The sequence below is a fragment of the Vipera berus genome, assembly GCF_964194415.1.
Source record: "Vipera berus genome assembly, chromosome: 1".
Lineage (NCBI taxonomy): Eukaryota > Metazoa > Chordata > Lepidosauria > Squamata > Viperidae > Vipera > Vipera berus.
In genome coordinates, this window is record NC_138202.1 from 310,750,208 (window position 1) to 310,768,751 (window position 18,544).

Below are 18,544 nucleotides of genomic sequence, written 5' to 3' on the forward strand. Positions count from 1 at the left end.
TTCATGAAATAGGGGCAAGCTAGAACATTTATAATGAACATGACTAGCATCTTCTGTTAAGACCCCAGCAGTTAACCCATTTTAAGAATGCCGTACTGCAATTTTAGAACATAGAATTTTGAGATTGTGATCTAATAATAATATCTAACTCATATTCTTATTCAAAATAGGCAGAAACAGAATTGTAATTGAAAGAGATGACAAGGATCATTCAATCTAAGTCCCTGCAATGTATTGGTAAACTAATTTGAACTATCCATAGAAAATAATTTATTTCATTATATAGGCAATTTCAATTTTATTTATGAAATTTATATACTGCTTTTTCTCCAGTATCTCAAAACAGCTTTCATTTTATCCTTTATAACAACCCTGTAAAATATAGAAGAATGAATGATTTTATTTATTGATTTCAATTTATAAGGCCATGCATCTCAACATCATGCATCTCAGCAACAATTATAAACAAAAAGTAGCAATAAACTAATCATAATCCCCCTCATACATACATGTTAGCCAATATATAAACTAAACCCTCAGTACAACCATCCCACGGGCTCTGTCATATATTCTGACCTCCATGGCCAGCATCATAATGAGATCTTCAGAGGCATATGAAAGGCTGCTAGGACCGGGACTAATCTAATCTCTGTGGGGGTAATGCTCCAAAAGTAGGCACTAGGAAGAAAAAGCTGTCTACCTAGTTTTTGCCAGATGGTACTTTTTAATAAATGGCACCCAGACATGCTTCTCCTACTGGATATGATGGGACATATATCTCAAATAGCCCCTTTGTTCTTAACGTATGATAAACAAAATTGGGAGGTAAAAATAGTAATTGAATGAGGTAAAAATAGTAATTAAAAGCAGGGACGTTGAAAAGGGAAAAGGGATTATGTCAGTACAATCAGTATTTATTTACTTACTTATTTGTTTGTTTATTTATTGGAAATCACCAATAGCAAAAAGGAGTGGAGGATTAGAGGACACATTTCCTATGTTCTTTGAGTGAGAAGAGGAATGAGAAACTGATCTAAAATTTTAAAGATTCTGTTCAGATGTGGCTTCGTTAAATACAAAATAATATAGCAGGGGAACAGACTGGAATGTCCATTTTCTAATGCTGAGTCTGGAAACGAATAGCCAACAGTCTCTGGAAAGTCCTACCTAGCCCTGATTTCATTGGCTTCTCACATTAGTTATTTTGACAGGCACTGCAATTAATGCACTACTATTGTTTTTTTCCCCCACATGTTGCTAATTGGAAATATTTAAGTCAGACTGCTTTTATAATTTTAGTCTATTATAAGCTACCCTGAGAAAAGTTGGTTTTGAAAGATGACATGCAAATCAAACAAATAAAAGGGCTATAATAGTAAAAATAATGGGTCATATCAACATGAATAGGAAGAAAGAGCTGTCAGTCTGGATTCATAATTAAATGAGGGAGTTGGGCAGCCAATAAATTTAAATAAGTAATTCTATAATAATGGATTAAGGAAATTAATGCTGTTTAAAAAGTGAGTGTCCACTTTCAACAACCACAATCTTCCTAGATACTTCAGAAAGTTCACAAAAATTCTCAGGTATGGTAAGAAGCATCACTCCACATAATTTGAGACATTATATGGGTATTCTGCATTATCAGCATTTTTTGGATTGGCAAAACTACTTTAAGTCAAAAGATTACATCACTTCTGTCTTAAGTGGACAACACTGATTAATTTTGATCTGAAATTAATGGAAGTTCCCTCATGCCCTCACAATGTTAAAGAAGCCCTAAGCTCTGCCTAGCAACTACAACTACAGCACAATCATTCCTTGACAACCACACTTTACCTCCTTCATCCTAAAATGTTACCTTTACTTCATTCTCAGACTACAAGGATCATACTTACAATATCATTAGCTAGGCTGGTATAAAAGAAGTATTTCTCCCACTCATCCACCCTTATTTCAACACCATTAAAATATAGTGATTGACACCAAGTTTCCTCTAGGCTTCCAACAAGAAGAAAACAGTATCATTTGCAAAAGATGACACCGCTTTTTCTATATTTGTCAGTTCCAATTACTCCCCCACTTTTTGCTAGGCTTAAGAGAAGGATTGCCCAGCAGCTGGTCAAATTCAGTTCATCAGAACTGAACATACACAATTTCTGTCAGAGACCTTAAACTTGCAGCCATGGGACATGTGGCCCTGCAAGTCATTTTCTGCATCCTACAATATTCTGTAGGTGTTGAACCTGAAAAATAAAATATTAACGATCAACCCAATTATCTTGCAGTGAGTATTTCAGCAACTACAGTAGAATGAATTGCAGTTCATATAGTATGAATATTTTTGTAAGAAATACCCTTCATGAGGAAAATATTCAAAACACCAGTAAAGACTTGTTTCTATACAAATGTATATATTGAGTATAGATAGATATAGATGTAGTCTTCCAGCTTAAATCCTTCAACAAAATCTCTGTCTCTGTCTCTCTCACACACCCACACACACAGAGAAAGAGAGAAAGATGAGGAACACAGCCAATGTTCAAGATAAGCTAATAGTTTGCATTTCTTTGCTATCTAGATGGAAAGTTAGAATACACAGCAGACATTCAAATTAGGCGCTTTCATAGGGCTAGGTAAATAAACTCAAAACCATTAGAGAACTTGAGAAGTGTAATTCAAAATGTCTCTGGTCTCCTTCCATGTTGCATCATGACTTTAACAAAAAGCAGATTGCCAACCAGTCAGGAAGATGCTTTTGGTTTTTGGTTTAACTGTATTCTCTCATTAATAATTCTTTAAAACTAGAATCTTGAACTTCATACAGTGGTCTCAACTTAGCTAATAAAAGTATTACAGTCAAATGGACATGGATTTATATTCCCCATTCCATGCCAGCTAACAAAGCAACATTTGTTAATTTTTTTTAATGGTCTTTCCATATACTCTTTAGCTATGTTGCATGTTGTTAAAATAAGTTGGGAAGAATGATATTGCTGTAAATTCAGCCAATCAGAGGGCTAATGCCATTTAGGAATTATCTCTTATGAACAGATGAGACCAGCTGGAGACAAAAAAAGAGAAAGGAATGAATTTGGTTTATTTTTATTTCATTTTCAATTACTGTCTTTGCCATGAGTGACTTGACGCAATGTCATCTTTTATTCTTGTTAACACTCTTTGCAGAAAGGTAATACTAATAGCAGCGTTGAAGCCAGGGAAGTTGTAACATGTCCACTTTTGTTTTTAATTGTATATTCAATAAAATTTGTTTAAAAAAAAGAGAAGAGGAAATTGGACTGCTAATGCCTAATAGGTGGCATTGCTTGTCTGCTTAGCACTCTACTGTACTACTTGACCTCTGTAATACAGTATTATGTATTCTGACTGGTCACCCATTTCACCTCTTTCCCATAAGCTAATAAGGCTGTAAAAAGGAAAGAACCTGAAATGGTGAGCCAGTCAAATTACAGAATATTGAAAAGGTCAAAATAGTAGAGCCTGCAGAGAGAAAAAATTACAGGAATATATGAGGCATTTAAATTCTTGTGACAATGATTATAAGAAGAATGGAAAAGGATACCCATTTATGTTATTTCAGTCTAGCGAATATCACAGGATGATGGCCCCAGAACAGAAATAACTTAGCCTACCGGTCTGAAAGAATTTTATACATATGGTACATGGGTACTGAAGGAAAAAATAAAAATAACCAGTGGTGTAGAGCTTTTTTTCCCCAAAATGATTTTTTTATACTTCCATCCTTAAGTCATTGATAGCATATAGCAAGCCCCATAACAGCTTACTTTACAAGGGAAATTGGATATATTGCTCAATATTTTTAGAACCAGTATGGGATATTGGGTACAAAGCAAATTGGAAATCTCCAAGAGGTATTTCAAGGTAATTCTCCAATATATTGGCCAAATTATCAAAAGCAATAATCAGATAGACATTTATGAACTGTGGTCCTCCAAGTGTTCCTTGGGAACTTTCAGTAACCCTAAAGTTGGATGGAGGGCAGCTCTTTTTCAATGTTTATGGATAAAAAAGGACAGCTTTAACTTGAAGGGAATCTACTTCTGAACCCAGGATTCAAAAGTACAGTAGGTTATAGAGATCAAAGCAGACCTTCAGTAACATGTTGTCTGTGCTTCCTAAAATCATTTAGGATTAATTTCTTAAAACTCCAATTCTATTCATTGTTTTTAAGAATCTACTTCTATATTTACACCTCAAAATGAAATTGCTCTTTTCATTTGATGAAACCATCCACCTAGTATTTATTATGCAATGTAAGATAATTTCTTATGAAAGCAAAACTGTTCTTCTGTCCACAGTCCAAAACAAGATTTTGATTCATGAGAAAGAACAAATTTACTTGTTAACCGATGTTTATATTTAAAGTTATAAAAGCTATTCAGTCATTTGTGCTATTTTTAATCTTTAAATAGAGATATCTATTTCAGTGTAAAATATTTTAATCTCCTAATTTATTGCATTTAACCTCTATTGATCCTTTTTCACCCAAGTTCTGTCTGCCAATTACTATCGATGCAAGTTCATGTTTTTCTAAAAAAAGCAGCTAAAATTGTGCTTTGAATTATATTTTAAAAAAACTACAGATTAGTGTTATTTCTTTTAAAAAGAAAGCCTGGTACAAGTATTTCATAGCTATCTATGGCTTGTGTGCTTCTCTCCTTTACTCACACAGCAGGGGATATGATAGCCTGCAGACTTTTCAGGACTATAATATATCTCCTTTCTGAATTTCTTTGTGTAGAACAAGCCCCTAAATATACTTGAGTCAAGAGGTCATTTATTTTTCACCTCCCTCTTCTCAGCAGGAACTGTGAGTCTATGAGATAAAAGTATTTTTTTAAAAAAAAGAAAGAAAGGAATTGCTTGATACACAGGTTATAAGCAGTAGAAGGAAGGGAAAACCTGCCTTCATCTTCCTGCTTGATTGCTCTCAGTGGCATTTACTTGTCAGTTTATTAGTGCTACTTCCACATCCTGATCTTAGTGAGCACAATGGGAGGTTGGCCTAGGCTGTCAAAGGGAGTAGCCACCCCAAAGGATATCTTGGGTTTCATTTGGAAAGAATAACCTCAGTCAGATGGGCTAAACTTTTTTAGAAGGGTTAAAATGATGTCATAATTAAGAAAAGGTGACAAAGATCAAGGAGAATCAACAGAGTGCACTAACTTTTTCATGCTTAACATTTGTGACAGAATAACTGGCTCAACTTTTGGCACAGAGACCGTGGATAGCTATCCTTTTTTAAAAAATAATAATAATAAATCCACATCATGCTTCTATGCCTCTTTCCTAATTTGGTCATAAAATTTTAAACTACAGTGGTAAGGCATTTCTTCCTTTTTAATGTTCAAAACTCCTTTGTAAAGATGGAGCTTGGCAGATACCAAGCACCATCCTCCTTCGTTCAATAGATTACCACTGCAAACAAGCTCTAAGAATGAAAATCTTTTATTCTATAGATTTGAAGTGTTTGCTTGAGTAAAAATAGCAATGTAAATATTACTATGCTGTCTCCCTATTAGTCAGGCCCCTGAAGATGTCATTGGCTAACTGGCTAGTTCAAGATGTCTTTGTTGAATGGAGTTAGTAAACTATTTATTCTGTTGATTAAAACATATGACAGGGCGGGGAAGGATAAAACAAACTATATTGTCTTGGTATAAAGCATTATGCGGGAAGGTAACAAGAATACTTGACATTTACCAGTATTTTAAATTATTGCCTTTATTGGCAAGAGCATGATCCTGGTGCCAAAGTGTGGAATTTAGGATTGTGGGTCAGGTAGAAGAGAAGAAAAAATTTCCCATATGAAAAATGGAAAAATGAATGCACCACTCGCTTATATGAAATGCTTATCAGTGTCACACTTTCTTTCAGGCTGAACCAATGCGGCTGCATTTTCCAGCCCACTGAAAGTCAGGTTTATGCAGTGAAAAGTGGCAAAATGGCATATTATGTCACTTCCAGCATGAATAATTTGAGGACTTGAATTTTTAAAGGGGGAAAGAAATTTCCCTAATACTTTAGTTGCCAGGACTGTAAGCTGCTTGGATGAGAAACCTTTGTTCTGCCTATAGTTCTTGTTAGGAGATCTGCCACCATCGCCTTTGTTTAAATTTGACTTACTGAGCAATTTGAACTTGCATCACCAAACTCATTATAAATATTCAAGTTCATTGGAGGGGGGGCAGCTGAATAAAACGGTTATGTAATTACATACTTCTCATAATTATTGAGTAATTATATACTTCTCGTAATTGCCAAGTAATCATGCTGCTATAACTAGAACTTAATGTTACAACTAATTATATAATTACTGTATATTAATGTTGTTATCGAGGCAACAGAACAAAGTATTGCATAGCTTGAAGCTTTTTTTCTCAATAGCATTTTGAAATATAAAAACTAATATTTGTTATGTAGCTGGAAATGGGTTTTATAGATGGAACATGTAAAGGAAAATAAAACTTATTTTAAAAAAAGAAATGGATGAAACTGCTATGTCTATGATTACTTGCTAGATATCAGCACTTGCGTCTAAAGTAAAAGTTTTAAATGTCTTAGCACATTTTCATATTTTGCTTCACATCCATGTGCAAAGAGGCATGTATGTACATCATGCAGAGAGCTATCCAAACATGACATAGAAAATTCACTGCACTTCACCAAAGGTTGGGCATAGGTACTTAATGATAGACCAAACAATGATTTTGAGTTCTAATGCATGGATAATTATAAAAATACGGTGACCACAAGTTATTTTATTATTTATAAGATTTATTGATCATCCATCATACCACAGAGTAATTTTGGGAGGCTTATAATAAACAAACAAACAAACAAACAAACAAGCAAGCAAGCAAGCAAACAAACAAATAAATACTTCGTAGAGGAAGGATGGACCCTTCAACTGAGTCTATGCTTTTCATCCAATGAAATAAAGCTGATACCCAGTTGCAGTTTAAAATCTATCACAATTTGTTACAAAATCTCATCCGTCATCCTCAGGCTGGTGACTTCAGCTTCGTTCTTCTGGGAGAAGTGTGTGGTAGTGGCTGTTTTTTCTTCTTTTTTAAACTGCCAGAGGGGGTGTGTTCTGTGGGTGGAGGTGTGCTCTGATTGGGTGGGGGGTTAGCTATGTTCTGATTGGGTGGGAGTGTGTTTTGAATGGGGGCTGTGTTCTGATTGGGTGGGGATGTGTTTTGAGTGGATGGGCTGGTCTCAGCTGCCAGCCTTAGACCTGAACTCAGTGAGTTGTGCTGCTTTTGTTCGGCTCCGTGTTTGTGGTGGTGCCATGTTTTCATAGTGGGTGTCAGTTTGCTTATGGTTTGGAGGGGTTTAAAGTGGCTGATGTTGCAGCTGTAGTTAGGTTTCTGTTTTGTGGTTGTGTGTCGTTATCGTTGTGGGTTCGGATTTGCTTTTTGAATGGTTGTGTGGTGGTGATGTCGTGATGTTATCATGAGTTTGGGTCTGGTATCATTCTTTGTGGTTGGGACTCGTCTGTCAATCAAGGCGGGTTTCCAAATGGCTGGTAGGTGAGAGGTATATATATATATATATATATATATGTATGTATGTATGTATGTATGTATGTATGTATGTATATATATATATATATATATATATATATATATGTGTGTGTGTGTGTGTGTGTGTGTGTGTGTGTGTTAAGTATTTGTCAAGGCTTTTTGAATGTACCTTGCTAATTAACTCTTTCATTCCTGTTTTGGCCTGACTCAAGGCTTATCCACAGGATATAGTCAACTTATGACAGCTCATTATTTGTGCAAATTATTCAAATTGCTAATAAAGAATTTTGGGAGGCTGTTATATATATATATATAACAAATTGTGATAACTGAACAAGCTTTGAAGATCGAAATAGAAAAATTATAAAATACAAAAAAAGAAAGAAGTACATTAAAAATTATGAAAACAAGACTCCCACCCTAAATAGAAAAGCTTTTTGTCTTTTTTGTTGGTTTGTCTGTAAATCAACCAGAGTTTGTGTTCTTCTTTTCTCAAGACTAAAGACAAACAGTTCTTTCAGTCTCTTCCAGGATCTAAGTGTTAATCCTTTGAATATCATTTGGTAGCAGTCTCTCCCAATTCTTTGATATCCCTGTTTTTAAACCCTCTTGCCCATTTGTCTTCCCTTAAATGTCTCAGGGTATGAGCCCTGAAAGCCACCAGCAACAGAAATAGTGGGTTTACAGTTTTTATCATGTCTTGTATGGAACCTAGTTTAAACTCTTCAACACTTTAACATGGAATTTAAAAAGTACATGAGAAATGGAAGATGTTCAAGAAAAGCAATGAAGGAGTTTCAAGAAAAGCAATGTACAACCATCTTAGTTCTTCTAAGAACTAAGAAGAATTGGTTAAGCCAAGATCATAAGGCTTAGCATGGCAAGGATATCAATAGTTTAATTTGGTGGTATGAAAGGAAAATTTGGGATAGCCCATTTCCTGACTTATTTTGATTTGATAGTAAAGTAGGTATTTGAGTACCTTAGCAATTCTGGAAGAAATTCCCTTTGATTTAGTCAGTAATGGAAGAACTTAAATAATATTTATTTATTGCAGTTTCTAAGCCAATGTCGTATTCCTGATCAAGGTGTCAGGCTAATGTTACTTGTGCCTGAGTACTTGTTCAAAAAAGAAGAAAAAGCAAAGGGTTACACTGCTGATTTATCCCCATCCTCAGCACCTTTTATTTCCAAAATGCCACATTGCATGTATTGTATGCTTCAAAATTAAAGAAATGTTGGTGGCTTCCATTAACTGTTTAATTGCTTGGGGAAAAATGCCAAAAGTGAATAGCATAGCAGAAAGAGAAAGGGGTACTTCAGTAGGAAGGTGGGGGAGTGAAGGAGTGTAAAAGAGGTATGAAATAACATTGTGGCACATTTTTGCTTTGTAACTGGTGATCCTTCTTTTCCATAGCAGCTGTTTTGTGAAAGTATCCACACCATATTCTCAAAATTCTAGATGCATAGTTGGGGAACCCTGGTCTCCTTCAACCTTAAGCTTGTGAACAATATTGCTATTGAATTTTGGTGACTAAAATACCACAATGATCATGTAGTTTAACAATGTGCTGGCTTTACTTGAATAAATCTATTATCTTCAGAAATGTTCAAGTTATAATAGTTGAGGATCTCACAGTTTCCTTCTTTCTCTTTCAGCTAATAGCAATTACAGTATTTTAAATTGCACACAAATTTTACATATCGGCAAAGAAGCAAATGTCTGGGTGTCCATTGGAGGACTAATTCCATTTTCAAACTACACAGTGGAAGTGAATGCTTCTAATAGCCAAGGTTATGTGATCAGTGACCTTGTAGAAATTTTCCTGCCTGCTGGTGGTAAGTAACATAAAACAGTCTTATTGTATATGCCCTCTCTTCTATTCAAACGTATGTGGAGTAAAGCTGTGCTATCACTTGCCTCTAGAAGACACTAAACGGCCTGGAGGTAGAACAGAGAGAAACAGAACTGTACCTTCATCAACAGTTGAGTTGATGCTTAGAATAAATTTTCACAGCTAACTCTAGGATATTAGCACGCATTAATATGTCATGGAAGCCTGCTTCTTATTTCCAATATAATGCCAGTATTCTCTAAAATAGTCATAGATGCTATTTTATTGTGCAGTAATTCAGAACATGTAGCAGAGAGAATCAACTTCAAATGTGATTCCATACATGACTTTATTAGATGAATTAACATTCATTCTTTTATCCTTAAATCTACTATGTTAGAGCTGCTATCCGTGAGACAGCAGTACTATTATAAGTACTATTGTAATGAGGACCCAGATTGTTGGGGGCAATTAAGCTGACTTTGTAATAATGCCGCTGGGGGGGGGGGGCAAAAGCCCTAATAAGCAGGCATATACATAGAATGAAGGCTACTGCTAAGCTTGTAAGCCGCCCTGAGTCTTCGGAGAAGGGCGGGATATAAATGGAATTAAAATAAAATAAAATAAAATAAAATAAAATAAAATAAAATAAAATAAAATAAATAAATATAGGCTTGGGATAGATGTATGTGAAATGTTTTAAGCAGAAAAGAAAAAAAAAGTATAATCACTAGGTTCAGTTCTTACTGTTTTCAATGGTTTATTTGTATCAAGAAAGCTGTCTGGTATTTGTAGCAGTGTACAATAGTGGAGAAGAATATATTTTAATTTAGTGAGCCACAAAATAGTTGATACCAAAGGAAAAGGTGGAGTATTCAAGGTAATGTAATCATATAATTATGCCAGTTTATTCTGGGAATTATCGTATAATGTAGTTTCTTTCATCATTTGTTGTTGATTACAGTTAGGAAATGTATTGCTTTGAAATGATCTTTTTTATGACCTTGTGGTACTTTAAAAGCAATACCTCATTGATTAAATAGGCTTTAGTTCATGCTTCTTTTTATTTAATGACCTGAAAGCATATTATCTTGATTTACACATAAAATCATGCTGAAAAGCATGTGGCATTCAGTAGACTATGTGTATTTAAGTAGAATTAAATTAGCATTGAAAGTTATTAAAGATCTTCCATCCCATTGTCCAGTGGACTGTGATTTGAACTGAAATGAATAATAAATGAACCAGCAAATATGAAAAAAGCCCTGATATATAAGACATTCTATATTCTGTATTTACCTTGCCATTATGTTTTATTATAATATTTTAACTGTATTAGCATTCAAGACCTAAATGCACATTTTAAATTAAATAGTAAACTGTAGCTCTTTATTATAAATGTTTTAAGAGGAATTTATTAGACTAGCTTGCTAAAATTAATTGAGTCCACGTTTTGATTACTTTGTTTGCTTGTCTTAATTCTCCTAAAAGAGAAGTATTGCTTACCTGTCTATCCTTTAGCTATTTCACTCCTGAATATTAAGGTATAATTCTAGCAAAAGTTGATATTTGGTTGATGTTTGCTGTACAGTTTTGCAAATTATCCACAATTGTGTAAAATAGGCAATTCTACAGAAGGAAAAATACAACTCAGAATAATTCTGAGAGGCTCAAGAAATGGGATGAAAATGACAAAATGAAATTGCCAAGTTGCTAAGAAGATAAGGATTTCTATCTTCTCAACAGAAACTAGTGCATTAATAATAATAATAATAATAATAATAATAATAATAATAATAATAATAATAATAATAATAATAATAATACCATCAAACATCCACATCTGCCTATCCTAGGTCCTTGGTAAGGACTCGATAAGTAGACAAAAATGCCAAATCCAGTCTGAACATCTGGCTGACTATGCGATGATTAATAATAATAATAATAATAATAATAATAATAATAATAATAATAATAATAATAATAATAATAATAATAATAATAATAATAATAAAGTTGGAAGGATCCTTGGAGGTCACCTAGTCCAACCCACTGCTCAGGCAGGAAATCCTTTACCATTTCAGACAAATGGCTGTCCAGTCTCTTCTTAAAAATGTCCAGTGTTGGAGCATTCACATCTTCAATACTGGAAGTTTTTAAGAAGATAATTATTTTGTGGATGTAGATTTTGTGGATGTGGGATTCGGTTTAAGTAATGGTTGACATCAACTGTCCCTTAATTTGCTTTAATCTAATTGGCTGCTTTAGCTATTTCATCAGTGAAAGCTGCATGAACTAGCAACGGATCAGAAAAGTCAGACCCAAGTGTTGGAAAAAGGAAAGAACCACCAGTTAAACTCATCACTGCATTAATAAGTCGAAACCAAGAAAAGAAATGATCCAAGAGTGGATAGGTAAAAGAAACCTGAGAAGTTTTGCATGACGTTCAAGTTCAGAACAAAGGCATTTGTAAAGTATATAAATTTTAAATAGACTGCTTTTTGCCTCAAGACTTTTTTTTTCAGATGAACTGAAATCTTGTCTGGAACTGTCTTTGTTACATCAAAGAACTGTACAGAAAGCTAAAAGAAACCAAAGAAGCATAAAAGGGCATAGTTTAAAATGATTAGTGACAATTCTTATACAGCAGAGAAAGATTTTTTTTCTGACTCCTTCCACCTCCCTCAATGAATAAATTCATCCCATTAATCTTGTCCTAAAATGTTTCAGTAGGAATTGTTAAAAAAAAATACGAAAGCAACATATTAATCAATACTCAGCTACAGCATTCCTGGTATTCAAAGACATTTAAAATAAACTCAAATATGTAGCAATTAGCATTTCAAAAACAGCAATTTACCTTAACCTGTAAATAATAATATTTGAAATGTAAGTGCTCTCTAGAAAGCTGGCTCAGTGGTTAAGACGCTGAGTCTTAGATTGTTAGAGGTCTACAGCTTGGCAGTTTGAGACCCGAGTGCCATGAGACAGAGTGAGTTACTGCCACTTGTCCCAGCTCTTGCCAGCCTAGCAGTTTGAAAGCATGCAAATGCAAGTAGATGAGCATACAAGCATGCGGAAGGTAGTGTTCTGTTTTTCGCCATAAGTTCGGTGCTGCAGCATGATGTCATGCTGGCCTCATAGAAGTCCTATTCTCAACCAGCTTTGGCTTGCAAAGGGAAGACCAGTGGCCAGTCACGGGAAGAAAACCTGCTAGGATGCCCCAGTGAGCTATCATCTTCCTAAAACACAGTTCAGACATGTCCAGATGCAGTTTTACATGAAAAGTCTTTGTGATATTGCCTTTGGGTCATCCCCAGACTACAGCCAATGCCACTTTAAATAAGCATTTTAAACTGGTATTTCCCCAATTCTTCCAGGACGGTTTTCACTGTGGTTAAGATCTGACATGCATTGTTTATTATGCTGATGCTGACATGCTCTGATGAGATATTTTCAAGTCCCGTTGAACACTGCCAAATGTTTAGCAGTATGGGATTAGATTGTCTGAAGCAAAGAAGAAGCAGTCTTTTTTCCATTTTTTTTTTCTTATATATTTAGTGGAAGAGGGCTCCCCTGAGTTAGGGGAGAGTTCCTTTACTACATTCTTTAGTGCAATTTGTATGGAAGTCACAGTAGCTGTCCTATAACTTTTTATTGCACAAGATAATAATTCTCTCTGTTAATTTTCTCTTATATTTTATAATTATATTATATTATATTATATTATATTATTATATTATATTATATTATATTATATTATATTATATTATATTATATTATATTATATTATATTATATTATATTATATTATATTATATTATATTATAATTTATTACATTATATTATTATTATATTATATTATATTATATTATATTATATTATATTATATTATATTATATTATATTATATTATATTATATTATATTATATTATATTATATTATATTATATTATATTATATTTATTATATTTATTATATTTATTATATTATTATATTATATTATATTATATTATATTATATTATATTATATTATATTATTATATTATATTATATTATATTATATTATATTATATTATATTATATTATATTATATTATATTATATTATATTATATTATATTATATTATATTATTATATTATTATTATATTATTATTCTTTTACGGCTGATGGATTTTAATCAAATGTTGAATTCCAGCAATATTTTCCCAGCAAAACCTGATTCCTATACTGTGCATGTCAGAGTTTAAATCAAAAATTTAAATCCTGAACAACAGAAATATTTATTTATTTATTATTTATTTATAACCATATAACATTAATTCCCTATTTAATTATACTTTAGAATGTCAATTGGAAATTTATTACATAGGTATCTAGGTCTTTTTTTTGCAATATTTCTCAGTACTACTTTTTATTATAAGAAAAAGTCATCCTGTTCTTTTCAAGGTCTGGTTATGGACATCTTATATTTGGGATGTCTTTTGAGCATATATTTTGTGTCATCCTATTGTGCAAATGAAGGGACGCGGTGGCTCAGTGGGTTGGGACGCTGAGCTTGTCGATAGTTTATTGTTGTTAGCATATGGATGCTTATGATTGTTCTTTGTTTTTATACCCTGTATTTAGCTCTGGGAAGTCGGGGGGGGAGGGGGGAATGGGTGGGAGGGATAGGGAGGGTTAGGTAGGGGTGGGGGGGATGGTTAAAGTTAAAATGTACTGTAAAACTTTTCAATAAAAAAAAAAGAAGAAGGTTGGCAGTTTGGCGGGTCGAATCCCGAGTGCCGCGTAACAGAGTGAGCACCTGTTACTCGTCCCAGCTTCTGCCAACCTAGCAGTTCGAAAGCACGTAAAAATGCAAGTAGAAAAATAGGGACCACTCCGGTGGGAAGGTAACAGCGTTCCGTGCGCCTTTGGCGTCTAGTCATGCCGGCCACATGACCACGGAGACGTCCTCGGACAAGCGCTGGCTTTTCGGCTTTGAAACGGAGATGAGCACCGGCCCCTAGAGTCGGAAACGACTAGCACGCATGTGCGGGGGAACCTTTACCTTTACCTTTACCTATTGTGCAAATTTCATGGAAAAAAGAATATTATTTTAAAAAAAAAATGAAAAATAAAATTAAGGAAGTTTCAAAAATATATGCAAGACAATCTATACTGTAACTTTATAGAACTTTTATGGCTCATACAAATATTGTCTTCTCAATTGAAATAGCAATAACAAAATTATATTACTTCTACCATTATGGATCCTGGGTAAAGTATATGACTCCAATCATATCTTTATTTTTCATACTTGTTATAATACTAAATCAAAGGTTATAAAAGACGTTAAATATTTTTTTTAAAAAAATAATAGAGTTCTAAAGATTAAATAAGACCAATATCTATCCAGGTAATAATAGACAAATAATAATTAACAAAATCCATTCTTTCTGATTTTTTTTTAAAAAAGAATTCACCAGTCCTGATCGTCATTATATTGAATATTAATTTTACTTGTTTATTTTCCCAACTTTCTTTAATATGGCCAGGAGTTACCAACTTTTCAAGACTTATAAAAGTTCTGATGGTTATGCAAGCAATCATGAGATTTCCATATTAAATGTTGATATCAACATTATGAAAGTAAATTCTAACACTTAAAGTGGTGGTAGATAGATATTATTAGATTGCTAATATTTTAGTTATGCATATATTGAAAAATGAGATTAGTGTTATGCCAATGAATGTGGATAATAACTACTGATTGAAAGCTTTCAATTTACTATGATATTTACTGTGATACTCTGTTCTTACTTGAGCACAAATGATCAGGCTCAAATTATCCTGCTTCACAGACATTATGGGAAGCTCTCTGGAAAAAGCTCTAATGCTGGGAAAGGAAAGAGAAGAATAGGATGACAACAGCAGGATGGTTGGACTCAGATAGGATGAGTAGAAGTGCACTATTGGGAGACTTGAAAGAATAGGTTAGGGATAGGTTGTCATGGAGAAAATCAATCTATGTCATTGCTAGGAGTCAAAAATGGCTTGGTGGCAAATAATCAGTCAATTGGTAGACATTGAAATAATCTTTTATGTGATTCAGTGAAAATTTCTGGAGCAAATAAATCATAATTTTGATTGCATTGTGGTATTCTAATGTTTTGTAGCTCTTCTGGGTCTTATGAAAAGAGAACATCCTCTGCAAATCTTAAGTGATTTAAATAGGTGTCATTGATTTTTATTCCATCTTTGGCCCAGTCTAGTTTGTGAAATATTTCTTCAAGGCAGGCTGAGAAAAGGGTAGGTGATATTGTGTCGTCTTGTCATACATTTCATTCTATGTTGATTTCCACTTTAAGATCATTAAGGCAGATTGTTGCCATTGTTTTTTCATATATTGAGTATACTAAGTTTATGTAAGCTTTGGTTGAGCAATGCCTTGATTATTGCTTGCTGGAATATTGAGTCAAATGCCTTTTTGTAGTCAATGAAAGCCATGCACAGAGGCATTGTGTATTTGTTGTGCTGTTCAATGACTTCTGAACAACCTGGATGTGATCCATTGTGCTGTAGCCACTTCTGAACCCTGCCTGCTCTTTTGATTGTGCATCATTTAATGTTCTCAATATTCTTGTTGCTATTATCTTGGTGAAAATCTTGTAGATGACTGCAAGAAGTCTTATTGGTTGATAGTTCTTTAAATCATCTTGGGGCCCTTCCACTTCAGCATTTTTCCATGCATCAGGTATTTTTTTCTTCTCTGAGGTATCTCAAGTATAGTTTGGCTAGTATCTTGTGTAAACTGTGACCATCAACTTTCAGCATTTCAACTGTAACACAGTCATTTCCTGAAGCTTTGCCATTTTTCATTGATTTTATGACACTTGATGCTTCCTCCACTAGGATATCTGGCATTTCTTCTTTTGTGGGTGTTGTTACTTTTGAGTGATCTTGATCTTTGTGTAGCTCTGTATAGAATTTTCCAATTATTTCTAATTTCCTGTGTACATTTTTTGTCTTTGCTTCCCTCCTTTTTTCTGTTTCTTACCACTTTTTTCTTTCTGCATATTAAAGAAATAATGTTTTAAAAATCTGTCAAATGCTACATCCTCAGTAGATAATCCCTGCTATGTCCCACTTGTCATACTATAACCTTGGGGGTGGGGTGGGTTCCCTCCCAGCCTTAGATGACTGCAAGGAATGGGAGGCAATGATACAGTGATGCTATTAGAGAAGGAATAGCAATATTTCCAGCCATCTTCTGATTATACTATTTGTTGTCATGTGTTAATAATACAGATCTGGATTAAACAATTAAAACCATATAACAATCTATTCGCACAAAACTAGATACAGTAGCTCTAACTGAAACTGGCAGCATAAAAACAGGGCTTGCCACTGATTTCAGTTTATGCAATATGTGTAACCTGAATGAAGAGATAAAAAAAGATATACAAAAAATGGTTCCTAAAAAAACAGAAACTTTCAAATAGAATTGAAGGGCACTCTGGTGAACAATGGAGTACAAAATGAAGCAGGGCACAGGATGATAGAATTTTGTCAAGAGAATACGATGGTCATAGCAAACACTCTTTTCAAAACAACCCAAGAGACGGCTCTACACATGGACATCACCAGACGGTCAACACAGAAATCAGATTGACTATGTGCTCTGCAGCCAAAGATGGAGAAGCTCTATACAGTCAGTAAAAACAAGACCAGGAGCTGACTGTGGCTCAGACCATGAGCTTCTCATTGCAAAATTTAGGCTTAAACTGAAGAAAGTAGGGGAAAGCACTAGGCCACTCAGGTATGAACTAAATCAGTGGTGGTAAACCTATGGCCCTCTCTGTGGGCACCCATGCCATGCCCCAGAGGTAGCAACTGTCCAACCATCTGCCTGCTAATTTGCCGAGGTCCCACGTGACTGAATGCATCCCAACATGGCTGGTTTCCTCGTCCCTCCTGGGTTCACCTGCTCTCCTTTTCCCAGGCACGACCCACTGCATCACCTCCTCAGCTGTTGGCCAACCATCCATCTTGGAGGCGGTTTCTTTGAACTGCTGGCGATGGGCTGCAGAGCCCCAGAGTGAGTCTGTTGAGTGGCTGGCAGGCTGTGGCTACTGACGGACACCGTTGGCCCCCATGTACCTGCTGGCCTTTGTGTGTGTGGGCTGATGGTGTCAGGCAGCAGCTGCCCCAGCCCTTGCCTTGCCCCATGGCAATGGCACCCCCACCCTGCCTCGCCTCACCCTACAGGATGAGTCTCCTGCCTACCACTCCACCTGCCAGAGACCTCCTGGAGCTCCCCCAACCCTGCCCACCCACCAAAAATGTCCCTTCCCACTGGCAACATTGAGGTGAACACACCCACCTTGGCCACACCCACCCAGTAGGCCATGCCCACCTGGCACCCAGGGATAAATAAGTGGGTTTTGGGTTGCAGTTTGGGCACTCGGTCTCTAAATGTTTCACCACCACTGAACTAAATCATATCCCTGTTGAATATACAGTAGAGGTGACAAATAGATTTAAGGAATTAGATCTGGTAGACAGAGTGCCTGAAAAACTATAGACAGAGGTTCGCAACATTGTACAAGAGGTAGAAACTAAAACCATCCCAAAGAAAAAGAAATGCAAGAAAGCAAAATGGCTATCTGAGGAAGCTTTGCAAATAGCTGAGGAAAGGAGGGAAGTGAAAGGCAAGGGAGGAAAAGAAAGATACACCCAATTGAATGCAGAATTCCAGAGAATAGCTAGAAGAGATAAGAATGCCTTCTTAAATGAACAGTGCAAAGAAATAGAAGAAAGCAATAGAATAAGGAGGACTAGACATCTCTTCAAGAACATTGGAGAGATGAAGGGAACATTTACTGCAAAAATGGGCATGATAAAGGACAAGAATGGCAGGGACCTAACAGAGGCAGAAGAGATTAAGAAGAACTATAAAGGAATGAGCTTAATGTCCCTGATAACCACGATGAGGTGGTCACTGACCTAGAGCCAGATATCCTACAATGTGAAGTGAAATTGGCCTTAGGAAAGTTGAGCAACAACAAAGCTAGTGGAGGTGACAGTATTCCAGCTGAGCTATTCAAATTCTTAAAAGATGATGCAGTAAAAGTGCTACACTCAATTTGCCAGCAAAT

At 35.0% G+C, this 18,544-nt stretch overlaps 1 protein-coding gene across 1 annotated transcript in view; it reads left to right on the forward strand.

Annotated features, from left to right (window-relative positions):
* USH2A (usherin) overlaps positions 1-18,544 on the forward strand; it is a gene marked incomplete at both ends in the record, with an annotated part of 493,855 nt that overhangs the window by 287,894 nt on the left and 187,417 nt on the right. Inside the window, one exon of the mRNA XM_081312822.1 lies at positions 9,231-9,410. Coding sequence (XP_081168948.1) covers positions 9,231-9,410 — 180 coding nt within the window. The remainder of the gene's footprint in view (positions 1-9,230; positions 9,411-18,544) is intronic.